The sequence below is a fragment of the Gallus gallus genome, chromosome 2 (genome assembly GCF_016699485.2).
Source record: "Gallus gallus isolate bGalGal1 chromosome 2, bGalGal1.mat.broiler.GRCg7b, whole genome shotgun sequence".
Classification (NCBI taxonomy): domain Eukaryota; kingdom Metazoa; phylum Chordata; class Aves; order Galliformes; family Phasianidae; genus Gallus; species Gallus gallus.
Window position 1 is genome coordinate 3,645,448 of NC_052533.1, and position 16,204 is coordinate 3,661,651.

Below are 16,204 nucleotides of genomic sequence, written 5' to 3' on the forward strand. Positions count from 1 at the left end.
CTAGATAGTCAGATCAAGCTCATTTCCAAGGGATTCCCCAATCCAAAGGCACAATTAATCCTTCCTTGACCTTTCCTAAGAGATATAAAATGCTGTTTAGAAAAAAATCCCTCCATTGGCAACACCTGTGTGACTCCTCAGCACACAGCAATTCAGTTGTACTCCACGAGGCAGTGAGTTGCCAGAGCATCTCTGAGATGGTCAGAGACAGAGGGTTATGCAATTTGGAAAAGAGTTAACCACTCAGTGGGAGAGCTGCCATCGAGACATTTTAGGCTACAGACAGCCCTGTACACATGAAATAATAGTGCTGTAAGGTATTTGTGAATAGGCTAACTCAAATTCTGTTCTGTGGTGTGTCCACTCCTACGTGCTCCAGGAGTCCGAAGGGGTGGGTGGTTTTAGACCCTCTTTGGGGCCGAGGGGTAATAGAACAAAAGAGTGCATAATCACATTGCTTGGCTAAGGCTTATATGGTTAGTCTTTGCACAAAAGCTTCATAACTCAATGTGAAAAGAGGTTAGGTTCAGTCCTATGGAATGGATATGGAAACTGGGGTCTGGTTTCTATTTGTGCTAATCACCCAGGGACATATGAGGCTGTGCTCTTCTCAGCCAGATGGAGGACTTAATCCCATTGCTTCTTCCCTCACCACAGATGGAAAAAGAAAAAAAAATCTGGGAAGGGCAACACAATTCTCAGAATTAATACGCACCAATCCCCTACATACAGAATGTACTGGGGCACAATGGTTGTGACTTGGAGCACTATAAATCCTGAGTGACCACTCCAGGCTTTCAGGCAGTCTCCTGTGATACTGCTCAAAGCATTCCTGAGGATCTTCTCTTTGGGTGGCATAAGGATTATTCTTGTGTTACCACCCCACCAGGTCCCCTCTGTCATGACTTTGGACTTGCAGTGATGTGGGACAGTTATCCCCCAATGCGTTTGTATTTTGACTCAGAAAGACCTGGCCTTTCCTGAAAATAGAACGTGATTCTGCAGGCAGAGAGATCTGCTCATGTCCATTTAGCCCTCTAGTTTAATAATAATAGCAGCCTGTGTCATCAATATGCCACTATTTCTACGCCCATAAATCGAAACTCGTTGCCATCAGAGGATATAATGAATTTGAGCCAAAGTGGACAAAGTGTTGATGATGGTGGCATGCAGAAGAGGAAAGTTACTGAAGCTCTTGAACATCCGAGCTCCTTCTACAGTTAGTAGATGGAGGAGGGCACCTTTTGATAACATCTGCATCCCAAGTGTCTCCAGAAACTGATCACAGATTAAACACACAATTGCTATTTAGATGAACCACCTAACACATAGGACACAGTGTTATGTGCTTACTGATGATGGTGCGATCACTGAGAAGGTATCCAGAACTGAAATAGTTTGCTTGAGTGGTGGTGGGATCTCCATCTTTAGAGGCGTTCAAGAGTTGGGTGGGCAAAGCCACGGTTGACCTAACTTTGGGTTGGTTTGAAGGCTGAAGGCTGGACGAGAGATGTTAAGAGGTCTCTTCCAACAAGCATTTCTATTAGTCCAATCCAGCTGATTTGGAGTTGCAAGACAGGGATACTGAGGCTCTTGTAGAGACTGCATCTTCCCTGTAGCCTTTGGGGCTCAGGTATTGAGGACTGATGACTCCAATACGGTAGATGCTGGGCAGTTTATCTGTTTTGAGTGTCATAAGGAAAGCACATCACACAACTGTCAAAGGATGAGACTTCTTCAGTCTTTCTTACTTAGTTGTTTATTACTGCCTGGTATACGAAAGGTGAAGAAGGAAACTGAAATCTCTCCCATTAGTTCTACTTCACTCTATCTGAAAGTATCAAAAAAGCACTAAAGCGAGAACTGGGTCTAAGTGGCCCAGCTCTAATCTTCTTGCACAGTCAATATCACTCCTGGAGCACTGCAGAAGCCTTCAGCTGTGGGACAGCCCAGCAGAGAGCCGGGTAGTGTAGGATGTTTGGGAAAGGAGAGAGTTCCAGCATAAAACCCCTGGCCGAGGTCATTGAGCAGCAGTTCAGGACTTGAGAGTCCCATCTCTCCAGGGAAGCTCTTAACCACAAAGGTTACAGGAAATGAGGCCTTTGACCCTATGGCTGTATTAGAGCTACTTTGCACCAGATACTCACTCAAGCTCTGTGCCAAATAAGTCTGCTGTGCAGCCTCAGGGCTGCCTCTCACATTTCCACTGTGGAGTTCTGTCCTGCCCCCCTCTGCATTCAGTGTTACAGCTTTCAGAACAGCATCAGAAGAGGATCTTGAGACAAGTAAGCATCCGTTGCCATCTGCATGCAGGGATGCCTCCCTCTTGCAGCTCTCTAAGTTGCAGGGTGCACACTTTTGCAAACAGCTCCTGATTCCCGAAGGCACTCCTTGAGGGCTTCTTCCTGCAAATCTGATCTTGTCAACACTTCAGGAGCATACCTATGTTTGAACTAGACTGAATGCAGCATTGTTCTTTTCTGCCAGCTCAGAGGCAGCCAGAAGACCTTACCTGGGAGATTTCAGGAGGCAGCAGTAATATCTCACCTCTCAGACAAGGAGAAGTTGGAGTCCTACGGCCTCCTGACTGTGTGTTGTGTCTTATTCGATCCCACAGGGCACCTCTGAACCTAAAAGAAGGAGTCAGTTCAACATACACCTTGGCACTTGGTAATACAGTTTAGCCAACAAGCAGAAATGGACTATGGTGACAGGACCCACGTGCAGAGACCAATTTTCTTAGCAAAGAAATGATGGTTTAATTTGCTATTTCAGATTCTCCTTAGCATGCAAGTTTGGGCAGGATCAAATGGGGCAACTAGCGAGCTTGAGAAAGAGCCTTTTTGGAGGAAGTTTGTTTTTTCAGCTGAATCAGCTTCCTCATACAGCCACATAAAAAAAGAGGATCATCATAGAGAGAAGAGAAGGGATGAGAGGTATTGGGGTAAGCATTGAGCACTGTCTGCTAAACGTCAAACATTTTGGAAACCCAAGGCAATTTATCCCTTGTTGCCTCCACTAATTTGACCTACGTAGCTCAATTGCACATCCAGGGGTGTATGCATCTGCTCATTGCTATCATGGTGTTCCATGGATGCTTGACTATCCCTCTTCAAAAGCTTGGCTATCCCTTGCCAGATACCACCTGGCAGATGGCTATTTGAATTATGCTTCTGCTTGGGTGCAATGGCAGCACAGTGACATTATTTGCTCCACTCTGTAATAGGCAGTGATCTGTATTTTTGGAAGCAGTGTGTGAATCTCGGACACCTTGATTTTTTAATTTATTTTTATTTTTAATTTCTACATTTTTAGATAGAACAAAATGTCACGTAAACTGGCATAAAAGCTCGGTAGGGCCGCTGTCCTCATTCTTGGGAGCTGACGCACAGGGATATTCAACGCCTCACCTCCGATCTCAAAGGAGAGCCTGTGGCAGAGCCAAGGTTTGGGTTCTCATCTCCTTACTCTTCAGCCAGGGCACAAACCACAAACCACATTTCCTTTTGTCCTGGAATTCAAGGTGAGGCTCCAAGGATTCAAATCCAGGTGGACAGAAAGTAATGAAAGTCTTTGGACATATCCCACTTGACTGAAACTCAGAACTCTCATCATCATGCTCGCTTTAAAGCCTTTGGTTTTATTTTGAAATGAGGAAAACACATTTGAAGTTTCCTGCAGTGCAATGGGTACCTGGATTCTCCTTTTTTTTCCCCATCACATTGCTGAGTGTGTTTCTCAGGCCCGCTCTTCGGCTGGTATGAGCTGGCAGATTCCCATTCAGTTCAGGCAGGGCACTGATTTGGCTCAGATTCGTTGCTTTCTGCCATGGTTCAGCACTTTTTTCCCCACGCTAATGTTCATTCAGAATAGTGTGATATATCAGAATTATAGTGAGATCTGTGGGTCTTAAGAGGTGAGAGGGTAGTCCAGATCAGCCCAAAATCAAACTCTGGTGTTGATATTTGCTGGTCCCTTTTTCTCCTTGCAGCTTTGCACTCTTAACATGTTTGCCTGTTAATCACAGGTTAGAAATATCTTCTTCACACTTCAATGTGAGTGAAGAAGACCATTTGCAGGAGGGACCTGCAAGTCCAGCATCACTGGTTGAGACTGGGCAGCAGGTTTCTGTGCAACACTCTTCCAGTCTGGGCTTGAATTTAGGCTGGAAATATACACCAGCACAGGTTCTTTGACTGGAAAATGTGATCCTGCCTGTGCATAGACTTCATTAGCTCTTCTTCAGTAAGCAGCAAGCCCAGGAGAGCATCTCAAGTCCAGCTGTGTTGTCTTCTGGAAGCAGGTAGTTAGCAAGGTAGTTAGCAGGTGCCATGTGCCTTGTGCTGCAGTGCCAAATGGCAGCAGTTTCCAGGTTCATATTGAAGCTGTTGTCCCTGTCAGCCTACATTTACAGATCTGGCCACTGTTGGTTTAATCTTTGTGTCAGGGCTGATTCCCTGTAGCTCCAGCTACTGAAAATGCCTGTAAAACCTGGCTAGTGTGCCTAAAACTTGAACAACTCATTGCGGGGGGAAAAAAAAAAGGAAAAGGTTGACAGGTGCATGGAGGGTAGTGGTGTTCACTTTCATATAAACATGGGAAGGAGATGTTTATTGAAAGCAGAAGTTCAACATCTGTCTTAATTTTAACTTTTCTCTGATCCTTGGCCCATGCCCTGATAAACTGACCAGGCAAATAGCTGTTAAGTGGAGTATTCAAATACATTATCTGCTGCCATGGCTCAGCAAAGTCTTGCTCAGTTGAAATCAGATGGATGCAGTTTAACAAGATACATGCCTAAATCCCATTTTGACAGTGGTAGGGGCTTCACAAGTCCTGTTATGAGGAGCGGCTGAGGGAATTGGGATGGTTCAGTCTGGAGGAATTCCATGGCGAGGGGAGACCTTATTAGAGTCTACATTTCTCTGGAAGGAGGTTGTAGTGAGGTGGGGGTTGGCCTCTTCTCCCAGGTAACAGCGATAGGACAACAGGAGATGGCCTCACGTTGCGCCAGGGGAGGTTCAGGTTGGATATTAGGGGAATTTTACTCTCCAAAAGATGCGGTGATGCATTGGCACAGGCTGCCCAGGGAAGTGATGGAGTCACTTTCCCTGTTGGTAGCGAAGAACCGTGGAGATGTGGCGCTTGGGGACATGGTCAGTGGGCTTGGTGGGATGGGTCGGTGTTGGACTTGGTGATCTCAGAGGTCTTTTCCAACCTTAATGGTTCTTTGAGTCTATGGTTCTAAGGAGCAAAAGGATGCAGCATAGACTCACCAAGCATTTCTGGAGAGCAGGGATGTGTCTGTTCCACCTGATATTGCTAGCAGAGTAGATAGTCCATAAGAAAAAACCTAGCAAATAAGTTAAAATACATATATATATAAACTTCCTTCAGCAGTAACAAAACACAGCTTGTAAAAACTCCAAATTCCCCTCTCTGTCCCCTAAAAATGTTACTTTTCATTAGTTTTAAAGTTGCTAGGAGAGGATTGAGACCCCTGTTTCCTCCTGGCACAGACCTCATAGACAGTGCTGCTTTCTCCAGGTTAACCACCAGGTACATCTCTGAGCCTCAGGACTTGCCATGGGCTCTAACCCACACAGAGTGGGGCTGACGTGGGTACAGCCCCATGTGGTGCTTTCTCAAATCCCTCTTGCAGGAGATGTTCCTCATCTGCCGCTTTTAGCTATTGTACTGAGGGGAAAGATGCTCAAAAATTTAAATAAATAACAACAACAAAAAAAAAAAAGCCACCAAAAAAACTAAACAACAAACACACACACACACACAAAAGGAAAAACCTCTGTCCCCACAAGCATTTGGCTTCCTTTCTTCTTTTCTCTCATTTTTCCTCCTTTTTCTTTATTTTTTTTCTCTTTAAATATAGTCTCTAGATGAAAGACTTTCAGAAAGAACAGGAAACCCTAAAATTTCTCATCTACGTACATAAATATTAGATTTCAGCCATGGTGGGCAGCCTGATGCCACCCCAAAGTTAAACCTGGAAGGGGATGAAGTGAAATTCCCAGCCATAAGCCATCAGACCTGATTTTTTTTTTTTCCACCCGTGAATTAAAAGCCTGTCTTTCCCTGGTTTGGAAAAGGAGATGGGACATTCTGTGGGGGAGGAGAGATTTTTACACAAACCTGTTATTAGTGAAGGCCATCGGCAGTCTTTTCTCAGAGCCTTAGGTGTGTTGCAGCTTGCCTCAAAATGGTTGTGTGTTTTTACGTTGTAATTATTATTTTTTTTTTAATAAACAAACCTATTTGCCACAGAGAGGGGTTATTTTTAGTTGAGAAGCCACGTGTTTTTACCCAAGGTATGTGGGTTGCCCACCTGAGTTTGTTGCTCCATTGTCCCTAAAGGACCCGTACCCAAATCTAAGCAATCTCTCGGCTTGCAAAAGCAATTTCTGCTCCAGGTTTTCTCTCCAGAGGCCCATCATCCCTTGGTCATCCATCCTGCCAGGCTGTCCTCAGAGGTAGGGAGTATCCTCAGGTGGCCTTGAAGTCAAAGGACACAAATGCGTTCAGGATTTGCCCTGAACATCCCAGGCCACTTTAAACTCCATATCTTCTCCTACTCCTTCTAGCCTCTCCCTGTTTGTGCAAAACCTGCAAGAGTTTATGGGCTAAAGCTTTCCAGTCCTACTGAGAAATGTGTTCTAAGCAGTTATAGGTCTTTCAGTGCAAAGAAGGAACAGGTCTTAGGGGTACCAATAGGTGTAAATGGTTCGTGTGTATATGGAGAAAGGGTGAATGACAGTACATACAGCTGCATTGAAATACTTGTTGCCACACTTATTTCTACATTTATATTTAATGATTTCCGATCAGTGCCATCAGCTCTTGGAGGGAGGTTTGGAGGGTTTTGGAAGAGCTGGATTCCACAGAATGAGGACAGGAGGATGCCTTGGATGAGCCCGGCCAGTACTGTCGTGTTGGGTGTTACCACATGGGATGTTGAAGGTGATAGTTCATCTGTTGGGATGGGAGGGGAGAGATAGCATGTGAAATGGGCTAGTGATGTCATGGTGGCCATCCCTCTGCAACTGTGTCTGGTTAGCACTTATAACTCTGTGGCTTTCCCATTCTGCCTTATTGTGACAAGGAGCAACACCCAGCCCCATGTGTCCTTCCCCTCTGAAGTCCGGTCCCCCCAGCACTGAGGGTTCAAGGGGTATTCTGCCCATTAAATGCTGGTGCACAGACCACCAAATGTCTCTGAGTAATAGCAGGCAGGACCTCCATCCACACATACCAGCTCACCCCTCGCGTTGCCCAGAACACAGTACCTATTCACAAACACAGGTCTTCGTGGATGCATGCACTGCTCCTAGCCAGCCATGCAAAAGTCCTCGGAGGCATGCAGAGCATCCTTCCCCGAAACAGATACATGCTCCTCTGTGTTGTGCTGCAGAGACAGTGCCACCAGACACCCCTTTCTGCATGCATGCCTACCTATAGATCTATGAGATACATGCGTGCTCTGACAGCCAGCTATGAAATAAACCTGTAGCACCAAACACCCCCACACAGAGACACTGGCCATCCAGCCCTCCCTTTCTCTCCCTCCTGTCCTAAAATGCTAGGTCATTTTTTCGGTTGCTCCTCCCTGCCTTTTTCCAATCCACCAAATGTCCTTCCCGTAATAGAGCGACCACAATTGCACACCATATTCCAAATGTGGTCTCCCTGAGGCCTTGCACGATGCCAGAATAAGTTGGGCTGATTTATATTCCATACCCCTAGATAAACACCTCAAGACCATGTTTGCATTTACCCAGCTGCCAAGCAGCTTCACAGATGGTTTTAATGTGTTCTCTGCATGCTTGTACCACTTGCATAGCAATCAAAACTGAGACTGGGGGGGAAAGAACAGAGGGAGGAGGAAAGGGAAACAGATCAGGCAGGAGAGAATAAGAGAATAGCCCCCACTGCACTCTAGGGGATGAGCAGTGAGCAGGCATGGCCCCAAAATTCCTCTCCCCCCCTTCTTTCCTCCACTTGATCAACCTGCAGCACACAGGGAACACAAGTCCCACAGCAGTGACATCAAACAGCATTTACATGCACCATCCTGAATACTTTATTGGCTTGCAATAATGAAGACAATTTCTGTGCAATGAGATTTCAGCCCTCGAGGACTAAGGAGAGCTGTAAGGCACATCTGTTCCAAAACTATGGTAATCTATGCAACTATAACTACTCTGTAGTACGGTGCTACTGTAAGAGAGTATTCATGACAGTCCAAGATGAATGGGTACTTTAATAGTAACCTCCAGGAACTAAACATATGCCCTGCCCAGAGGATTTTACAGTGCAGCCTTAGAAGATGAGCAAACAGGAACTGTGATAAAATGGCATGAAGATGCAGAGAAATAAATCAGATTTTTTACTTATATCTGCTCAGCGTATTGCAGTTGACAGTGTGCCTTTCACTGAGGTGCTGGTAGCTTCTAGATAGTGAGCTGGTGGGTTTCCAAATGCCTTGACTTGTCAAAATGAATGTTTTGTGGTGCTGGTATGGACTCTGCAGAGCTGTGACCTGAATCCTTCCCCTGGGAAAGCAGGGAGTGAAAGGAGTTGGACTCAATGATCCATGCAGGTTCCTTCCAACTCGTGATATTCTACAAGACTATGAAAGTAGCATTTAGCACCATCACTCCCAACACACATCCCTCAGTATTTCAGTGGGGACACTGTTCCCTGAGGCCCTGGGGTTGACTTCAGCTGAGACTTTGGTCTCTCAGCCTCACGACTGAAGATTTGGATCATTTACTTTCAGAGCACCCAGGACTGATGTTCTAGGCCACAGTCTCCTTGGGTTTAGCTGCTCTGCTGTGACTGTCAGCAAACATTGCTGCAGAAGCTATTTCAGTAATGCCAGTCAGAATCTATGAGGTACCCAGTAGCTGGGAGATAACTGCTTTAGGGGGAGAAATAAGATGTTGTCATAGAATCATTTGAGTTGGAAGGGACCTTTAAAGGCCAGCTAATCTAACTCCCCTGCAATGAACACAGATACCTCCAGCTCCATCAGGTGCTCAGAGTTTGGTCCAGCCTGATTTTGAATGTCTCCAGGGATGGGGCATCCATCAGCTCTCTGGACAACCTGTGCCAATGCTTCACTACCTCCTGTACTGAGGACTCAACATCTAGATGCAGTACTCCAGGTGAGGTCTCACCATGGCAGAACAGAGGGGCAGGATCACCTCCTTCAACCTGCTGGCAACAAATCTGAGAGTGTTTGGAGAAATAATCCCATCTGCATGATCCCGAAATCCCATCATTTGAACTGAACAAATGTATACACATACTTAAGAAGCATGTGTTATTAGGTCCCACTTCTACTACTCAGAAAAGAGCCTACTGTGAATAATAAGACAAGAAGTCTTGGCAACACAAATGAGATGCTCAGTGCTGGTATAGACGTGAGATGTTCCAGGAAGAACCCAAGTTAAGAGGGATTTGAAAGAACGAGGCCTCAGTTGAGCTGGATAGATGGTCTGAGAAGCAAAGTAAAAGCATCAGAGAACTGGAGGTGAGGTTTACAACAGTATAGCAGGGAAAAAAAAAAAAAAGAGAGACTGAGCTCTGCAGTGGCTTCTATCTTGAGGAACTGATGACCAGAGTATCTCAAGACCAAGAGATGAGAGCATAACAAGCACTTATAGGAGGGATTGGGTTGGCTTCTTTGTCTTTAGGAAGGAAAGGATAATTCAGACTGCCCTAATAATGCTGCAGCCTCTATTTAATCTAGAGAGATGCCACTTTAAAATCACTTAGGAACACAAAACTTGTTCTCCCTAGAGGCCTCATCCTGAACAATGCTTATCCAATGGGTAGAAGTTCTGTCTTAATTTCTAGTATGAATTTTGTCCATTGCCATTTAAAGCACATTCCTTTATGCATCTTCTCCCACTTATGTAGCTCATCTTCATTCACAATGCTTATCAATAGGATTAGAAGAACCCTTCTCACTCTGTGTCATTCATTTAAGTAGACCAGGCCTTCATTTTCCTCCACAGCCACCAGCAAAATCTCCCCACCCTAACAGTCCTCTTTGATGGAAGAATTCTTTCTTTCTGTTCCTCTTCAACAAAGGAACTTACAAGCTTTTCCCCTGAGAGGCTATTTTCTTTGACCAGTAGCAAGGGCATCATAGGACCTGTGAAGCCTCTCCTAGCAAACTACTGTGGGATGAGGAAGCAGAATATATCTTAGCAGACAGCGCTTCAATTCCTGCCTCAGCAGCTGACTTCTATCAACCCCACTGTGACGGCTTTGCAGACCAAAAGTGCAGGCAGAGGATAGAGGCTTGAATATGTATATATTATGTGGTTGAAAACTTATGAATGAAAGCATTATGCCAGGTTCTGGGGTCTGGTGTCAATAAGGACCCCAGGACTGCCAACCAAAGCAGCTTGCCCCGTGAGCATCTCTTCTTTTTGAAACAACTGTAGATAATATCTTCTTGCTGCATCCAGCAACCTCTTTAGCCAAATGGTTTTGATGAACCCATCTTAAGAGTTTTAAGTTTCTTGGCTGAAGGAGAGCCCACAAACTCTCTTCAAACACAAGTCCCAGCCCAGTTCTGCCAGAGATGACAGAGACAGTGACATTCCCACCTTCCATACCTCCACCCACAAGTATTACAGCCGCAGCTCTGGATGCAGAGGAGGTTCTCCCATTGATGTACATGCCTGATGTACAAGACATATCCTCCATTCAGCTCTGCCCAATGACTGATACATGTCCAAGACACTTCAGATGTGGGATGTGTACTAGATTTGCTTGTTTTCTTCAAATTTATGCATTCTTTTTGGCTTACATCTTCTGCAAATTCTACCATTTCTTCCAAGGAAAGAAATGATTAATATTCCCAGTTCATTTGGAACATGCGACCTCCTGTCCCAAACCTGCCCACTTGCATTGATCTAAACAGCATATTTGAACCCTCAAACTATTTTTCACCAAAAAAACATATGCATTTGTCAAGGGCTTTTCAATCAGCAGCAAAAAAAAACAGAATCCCTCCTGATTAACCATCCTTCTAAACAACATTGTCTCGGGAGAGACTCATTTTCAGCATGCCAAAAGCACATTGCTTGCAGGTGTTGGGTCCTTTTTTATCCTTATTTTTTAAGGCAGCTTAAATGAAGAAGTTGTAAAATCGATTTTTTCTAAAGTACGACCATGGAGAAAAATTTTCAGCTTGTGGATTTTTATATTGTTTTCCTGAAACTCCTAGACATTTTTCAGATTTCTTCTTGTAATTCATTGGGGATCTGTTTCGAGAAATGACCGGGAAAACAGCAGGAAGAAGCTGAGTTATTAGCAGTGTTAATATTTTTGTAAACTAAGAAAAAATATTTTGAGGAAATATTTGGGAAAACAGAAAAACAACAAGTCTCATTTGGATTCCAGCACAATGCCAGTGTGGAATCTTTCCTCCTCATCATCTGCTCTGTTACTAAATGATCTCCAGACTGAACAAAGCAGAAGAAAGTTGAAGAGAGATGATGCAGACTTTGGTCCAATTGGTCCCAATTATCACACCAGTGGCCTCAAGATGGTGAAATTAGAGTCACAGAATCACAAAATCATTAAGGTTGGAAAAGACCACTGAGGTAGTTTAGTCCAACCATCATCCCATCACATTAATGGTAAAGGTGCCACGTGGCTGTGCAGATCAGAGTAGAGACAGCAGGGCAATGGAAGAAGGAGTTGATGTGGGGATGGTCTCTACAAATCATCACTCACAAAGAAATTTGCAGGGAGGGAATGATGACAGATTTCTTACTCTTTTAGAGGATGGTGAAGAGGTGGAGAAGATAGAAGAAGGGGGAATGGTTTTAAACTAAGACAGGGGGGGTTTAGGTTAGATACTAGGAGGAATTTTTTTCACATTGAGGGTGGTGACGCACTGCAACAGGTTGCCCAAGGAGGCTGTGGATGCCCCATCCCTGGAGGCATTCAAGGCCAGGCTGGATGTGGCTCTGGGCAGCCTGGTCTGGTGGTTGGCGACCCTGCACATAGCAGGGGGTTGGAACTGGATGAGCGTTGTGGTCCTTTTCAACCCAGGCCATTCTATGATTCTATGATTCTATGACTCTGTGTCATGATAGGCTATGATAATCATAACAGATTCATTTGTGCTGCTTGGGAGACTCAGATGCTTTCTGACGATTGAGTCCCATCAGATCTCTGTATGGCTCAGCTCTATGGGTGAATACACAAAAGCACTGAAAAATTTCAGATGCAGTGAGATGTGGCAAAGATGATCTTTTTTTACATTTGTGGGTCAGCTGATGTCTCCCCAGATTGCCCATGTGATACTGCAGCAGTCCAGAAGGGTTCTAACAGCACATTGCCTTCAACTTTTTGCTTTCCTGGGAAGATTAGGAAGAATTAAAGTACACAAAAATAAATCACTGTGTATTCTGTTTTCCAGAAAGCGTCAGTTTTCTTTTGAATGAGCGCACTGTGTGGAAATACATGTGGATGTGTTTACGGTATAGGGAAGGAGCATCACCAGGTACTTAGAATCATAGAATTGTTTGAGTTGGAAGGGACCCTTAAAGGCCATCTGGTCCAGCTGCCCTCCAATGAACAGGGACACCCACAGCTCCATCAGAAGCTCAGAGCCCCATCCCACCTCATCTTGGGTATCTCCAGGGATGGGGTTTCCACCATCTCTGGGCAACCTCTGCCAGTGCCTGACCACTCTTATTGTAAAAGTGCTTCTCCAGATGAATTCTTTCTGAGCAAAATCTTGCAGTGCAATTTTGAATTAATCTGCTTACAGAGGAAGGCTGAGCTTTGCAAGTCGTTCTGAACCCGTTAGAGAAGTGGAAGGACTTTCAGTATTTCAGAGCATGGCATTCAGATGATTCTTTTTCTCTCCTCAATATTGTTTATCCATAGTTTTCATTTTTAAACCGACCCAAGTTTATTTTGTAAAAAGAATTTATTTTATTTTAGGTAACAGCTCTTTGAGGGCTAAATGAAATCCTTATTTATTTTCTTCTCTGCAGTAAGAACTCAGAAGAAATAACCCTTTTTCCCAATCCAAATTCTGTGGGCCTTTTTTTTTTTTTTTTCCCCTTCTTTTTCTTTTGATGCTTATACAGAACTAAAAAAAAATAAACAAACATTTTCATGGTGTAAGTTATCCTGCAAGATAATTAGCCAAAGTACGGGGCTCACATAGCTTTTGCGAATAGGAAAACCTGGTACTGTTCTTCCTCCAGTGGGACTCAGAGCAGAGAACATGCACTGACCTTCTTCCTCCTTTTTATCACACCAATGCCAAGGAATGTCAGCTGCTCTGCCCCCACTCTCAGATAATGCTTCAGATGATAGGCAGTGATTAGGCTGGTCCTTTTCATCAACGCTAAATTAAAGATGAGGAATCAGGCTGCTAAATGATGAGCTTTTCTGTTGTTCTTCATGTCCCGAAATACCAGCAAACTGAATTGATCACTGTCAGCTCCGACCCTGGAGGGCATTGCACCAGCCAAAGGTTTTTAAAGCAATCCTGGGTTCTTATTTAATCTTGTGAAAGCACATGCATCATAAAGGATAAATTACAGTTGGGCTGAAAGATAGTGAAGGCACTAGCTTTGATATTGAAGAAACATGCTGAGAGCTTGGCTGTGCTTATCGTTTCTTTGCTATTGGAGCTCTTTTGCAGATAAGAGCAGGCTGTTCTATTTTATTTTGATTTTCATGTAATTTCTCTCTGTCAGACGCTTTGTATGCTGCTGATAAACTCCTTTTGTTGCGGGTTGCTATTAGTATGGAGTCCAGGGACTGCTCTGAGAGTGGAGCTTGGTCAGATTCACCACTGCTAGCTTTACATCTCAAATATGCTGCTGTAGCTGGATCTTAACCAATGGGTGCAGTTAATGCAGCCTAATGCAAAGGGGTATGCAAGCACTAGGTTGGATTTGGTTGCGTTATCATAGAATCACCAAGGTTGGAAAAGACCTCTGAGATCATCCAGTCCAATCATGCACCTATCACCAACATCTCCCCACTAAACCACGTCCCTCAGTACAACATCTAAATGTCTCTTGAGCACCTCCAGAAGCAGTGACTCCACCACCTCCACGGGCAGCCTGTGGCAGAGCCCATTGTGATAGGAGAAGGAAAAATGGTTTCAAACTGAAAGAGGGGAGATTTAGTCTGGATGCAAGGAAAAAGCTTTTTTTATGATAAGGGTAGTGAGACACTGGCACAGGTTTCCCAGAGGTTGTGAACACCCCCACGTCCCTGGAGACACCCAAGGTCAGGCTGGATGGGGCTCTGAGCACCTGATGGGGCTGTAGGTGTCCACTGTTCATTGCAGGGGGGTGGGACTCACAGCCCTTAAATGTCCCTTCCAACTCAAACAATTCTACGATTCCATGAATTTTCAAGTTCCTGCAAACTGCAGGATGAGAATCAAAGTACTTAAAATACATACTTACATACCTCTCAATTTTTGGAAAAGCAAACTTAAAAGGTAGGAAAGGACATTTTTTCTTGATTTGCATCTCTGCTTTTCCTTGCACAAAGCACTAATCATAGATTTCTGCAAGCAAACCACACACTGTGAAGAGGGAGTCCTGTGTAGAGGTGACCTTCCCAGGGGAGGCAGGGTTTCTCTGTCAGGGGTATTTTAGCTTTCTTCAGTGTACAAAAGGGAGGAACAAGAATGATTTAAAGGAAAATCCACCAACAACCATCCTTTCATTCCATTCCAAAAAGGTTAAGAGGTTGTACAACAGAGATAAACAGCTCCCACAGTATTCTCCTGCCCAATCTCTTTCTGCTCAATTTAATGAAAATCAGTGACTGAGCAAAATGCAGAAATCCAAAATAGTGAGTAAGCAAGGAGAGAAGCTGGGGAAACTCAATCACTGTAAGCTGTGCTTGGCTGCAGGCAGCAGCAGTCAATCAGCATGTGTGCACTGCCAGGCAATTAGCATGGGCAGGGCTCCAAATCAATCAGTGCATAGCCTGCATCTTGCCCCCTGACAACATCACTGGGAAGGAGGGGGAGAAGAAAGCTGGAACAAGCGAAGTCATAGACAAAAACAGTGTCAAATGAGAGAGGAAACAGAGATTCCATCACTTTACTGCTTTTGTAACAAGATAATAAAATATTCTGTATCTACTGTTAAAAATATTGCCACGGGACTTCCGTACAGATTGTTGCTGGTCTTAGCATCACTTAAAAATGCACTCAGAATTAGGTAAGTGAGCACATCTCAGAAAGCAGCAAAACACTGTGGTGTACCGTAGCATTGACTGGTTTAAATAATAAGTAAAAAATGATAGCTGAATTTGGCTTGATGATGTCTAGGCATGAAATCACAATCTAATCTGGGTGTAAGTGCCTTTCAGGAAGGCTTGAACTGATCGTTATGAGCCTCACACTGATGTAGTCTCAGCATAATTTAGCTCCTTAGTACAGGATTTTTCCTAGCGAAGTTGTGGATGCCCCATCCCTTAAGGTTTTCAAGGCTGGGTTGGATGGGGCCCTGGGCAGCCTGAGCTGGTGCCTGGTTTAGTGGGTGGCATCCCTGCCCACAGGAGGGAGGCTGGGACTGGATGATCTTTGAGGTCCCTTCCAACCCAATCCATCCTATGATTCTCTGATTCTGCCTACCTGTTGTCCCACTGCTGAACACATCTTTCTAAACCAAAACGTTCCGGAGCTAAATGGTAAAAGTAAAGTGGTAGTGATGCCCAAGATCAGTCCTGGATAACAGTGTTACCGACTGTTCCATGGGCAATCCTTTCAAAATGGTGACTGCTGTTCATGTTTGTGTCTCTTCCACAGATGGCTTTTGTCTTCCTGAGTGGGATGGTATTGTCTGCTGGCCAGAAGGTGTGCCGGGCAAAGTGGTGGCTATGCCATGTCCTGAGTACATCTATGACTTCAATCACAAAGGTAGGTGCTGTCCCCACGGTCAGCAAAACCACAGCAATGAGAGACCTGGGGGTCATGGAATTAGAAATCCCCTTTCAAATTTCTTGCGTGGTGACTCTTACTCAAGCAAAGGTAAAGCCAAGGAAAGAGAAGTAAAGAAATAGAATTTATATACACATATATATATATACTGGGAGAAAAGCTCCATTTTAATATAAATTTCCCACCTGCACAATGGGTTGTAACTACAACTAGTCTTGCAGCATTACAAAC

General features: G+C 44.4%; 1 protein-coding gene across 5 annotated transcripts in view; it reads left to right on the forward strand.

The window, feature by feature from the left end:
- Positions 1 to 16,204, forward strand: part of PTH2R (parathyroid hormone 2 receptor) — a 116,441-nt gene that overhangs the window by 56,204 nt on the left and 44,033 nt on the right. For 4 of the 5 annotated variants that reach the window (XM_046921149.1, NM_001177575.2, NM_001396626.1 and 1 more), the window contains one exon: positions 15,842 to 15,952. In XM_046921149.1, the coding sequence (XP_046777105.1) occupies positions 15,842 to 15,952 (111 nt within the window). Of the gene's footprint in view, positions 1 to 15,840; positions 15,953 to 16,204 lie in introns of those variants that run through there. The other variant, XM_046921159.1, reaches the window with a different exon arrangement.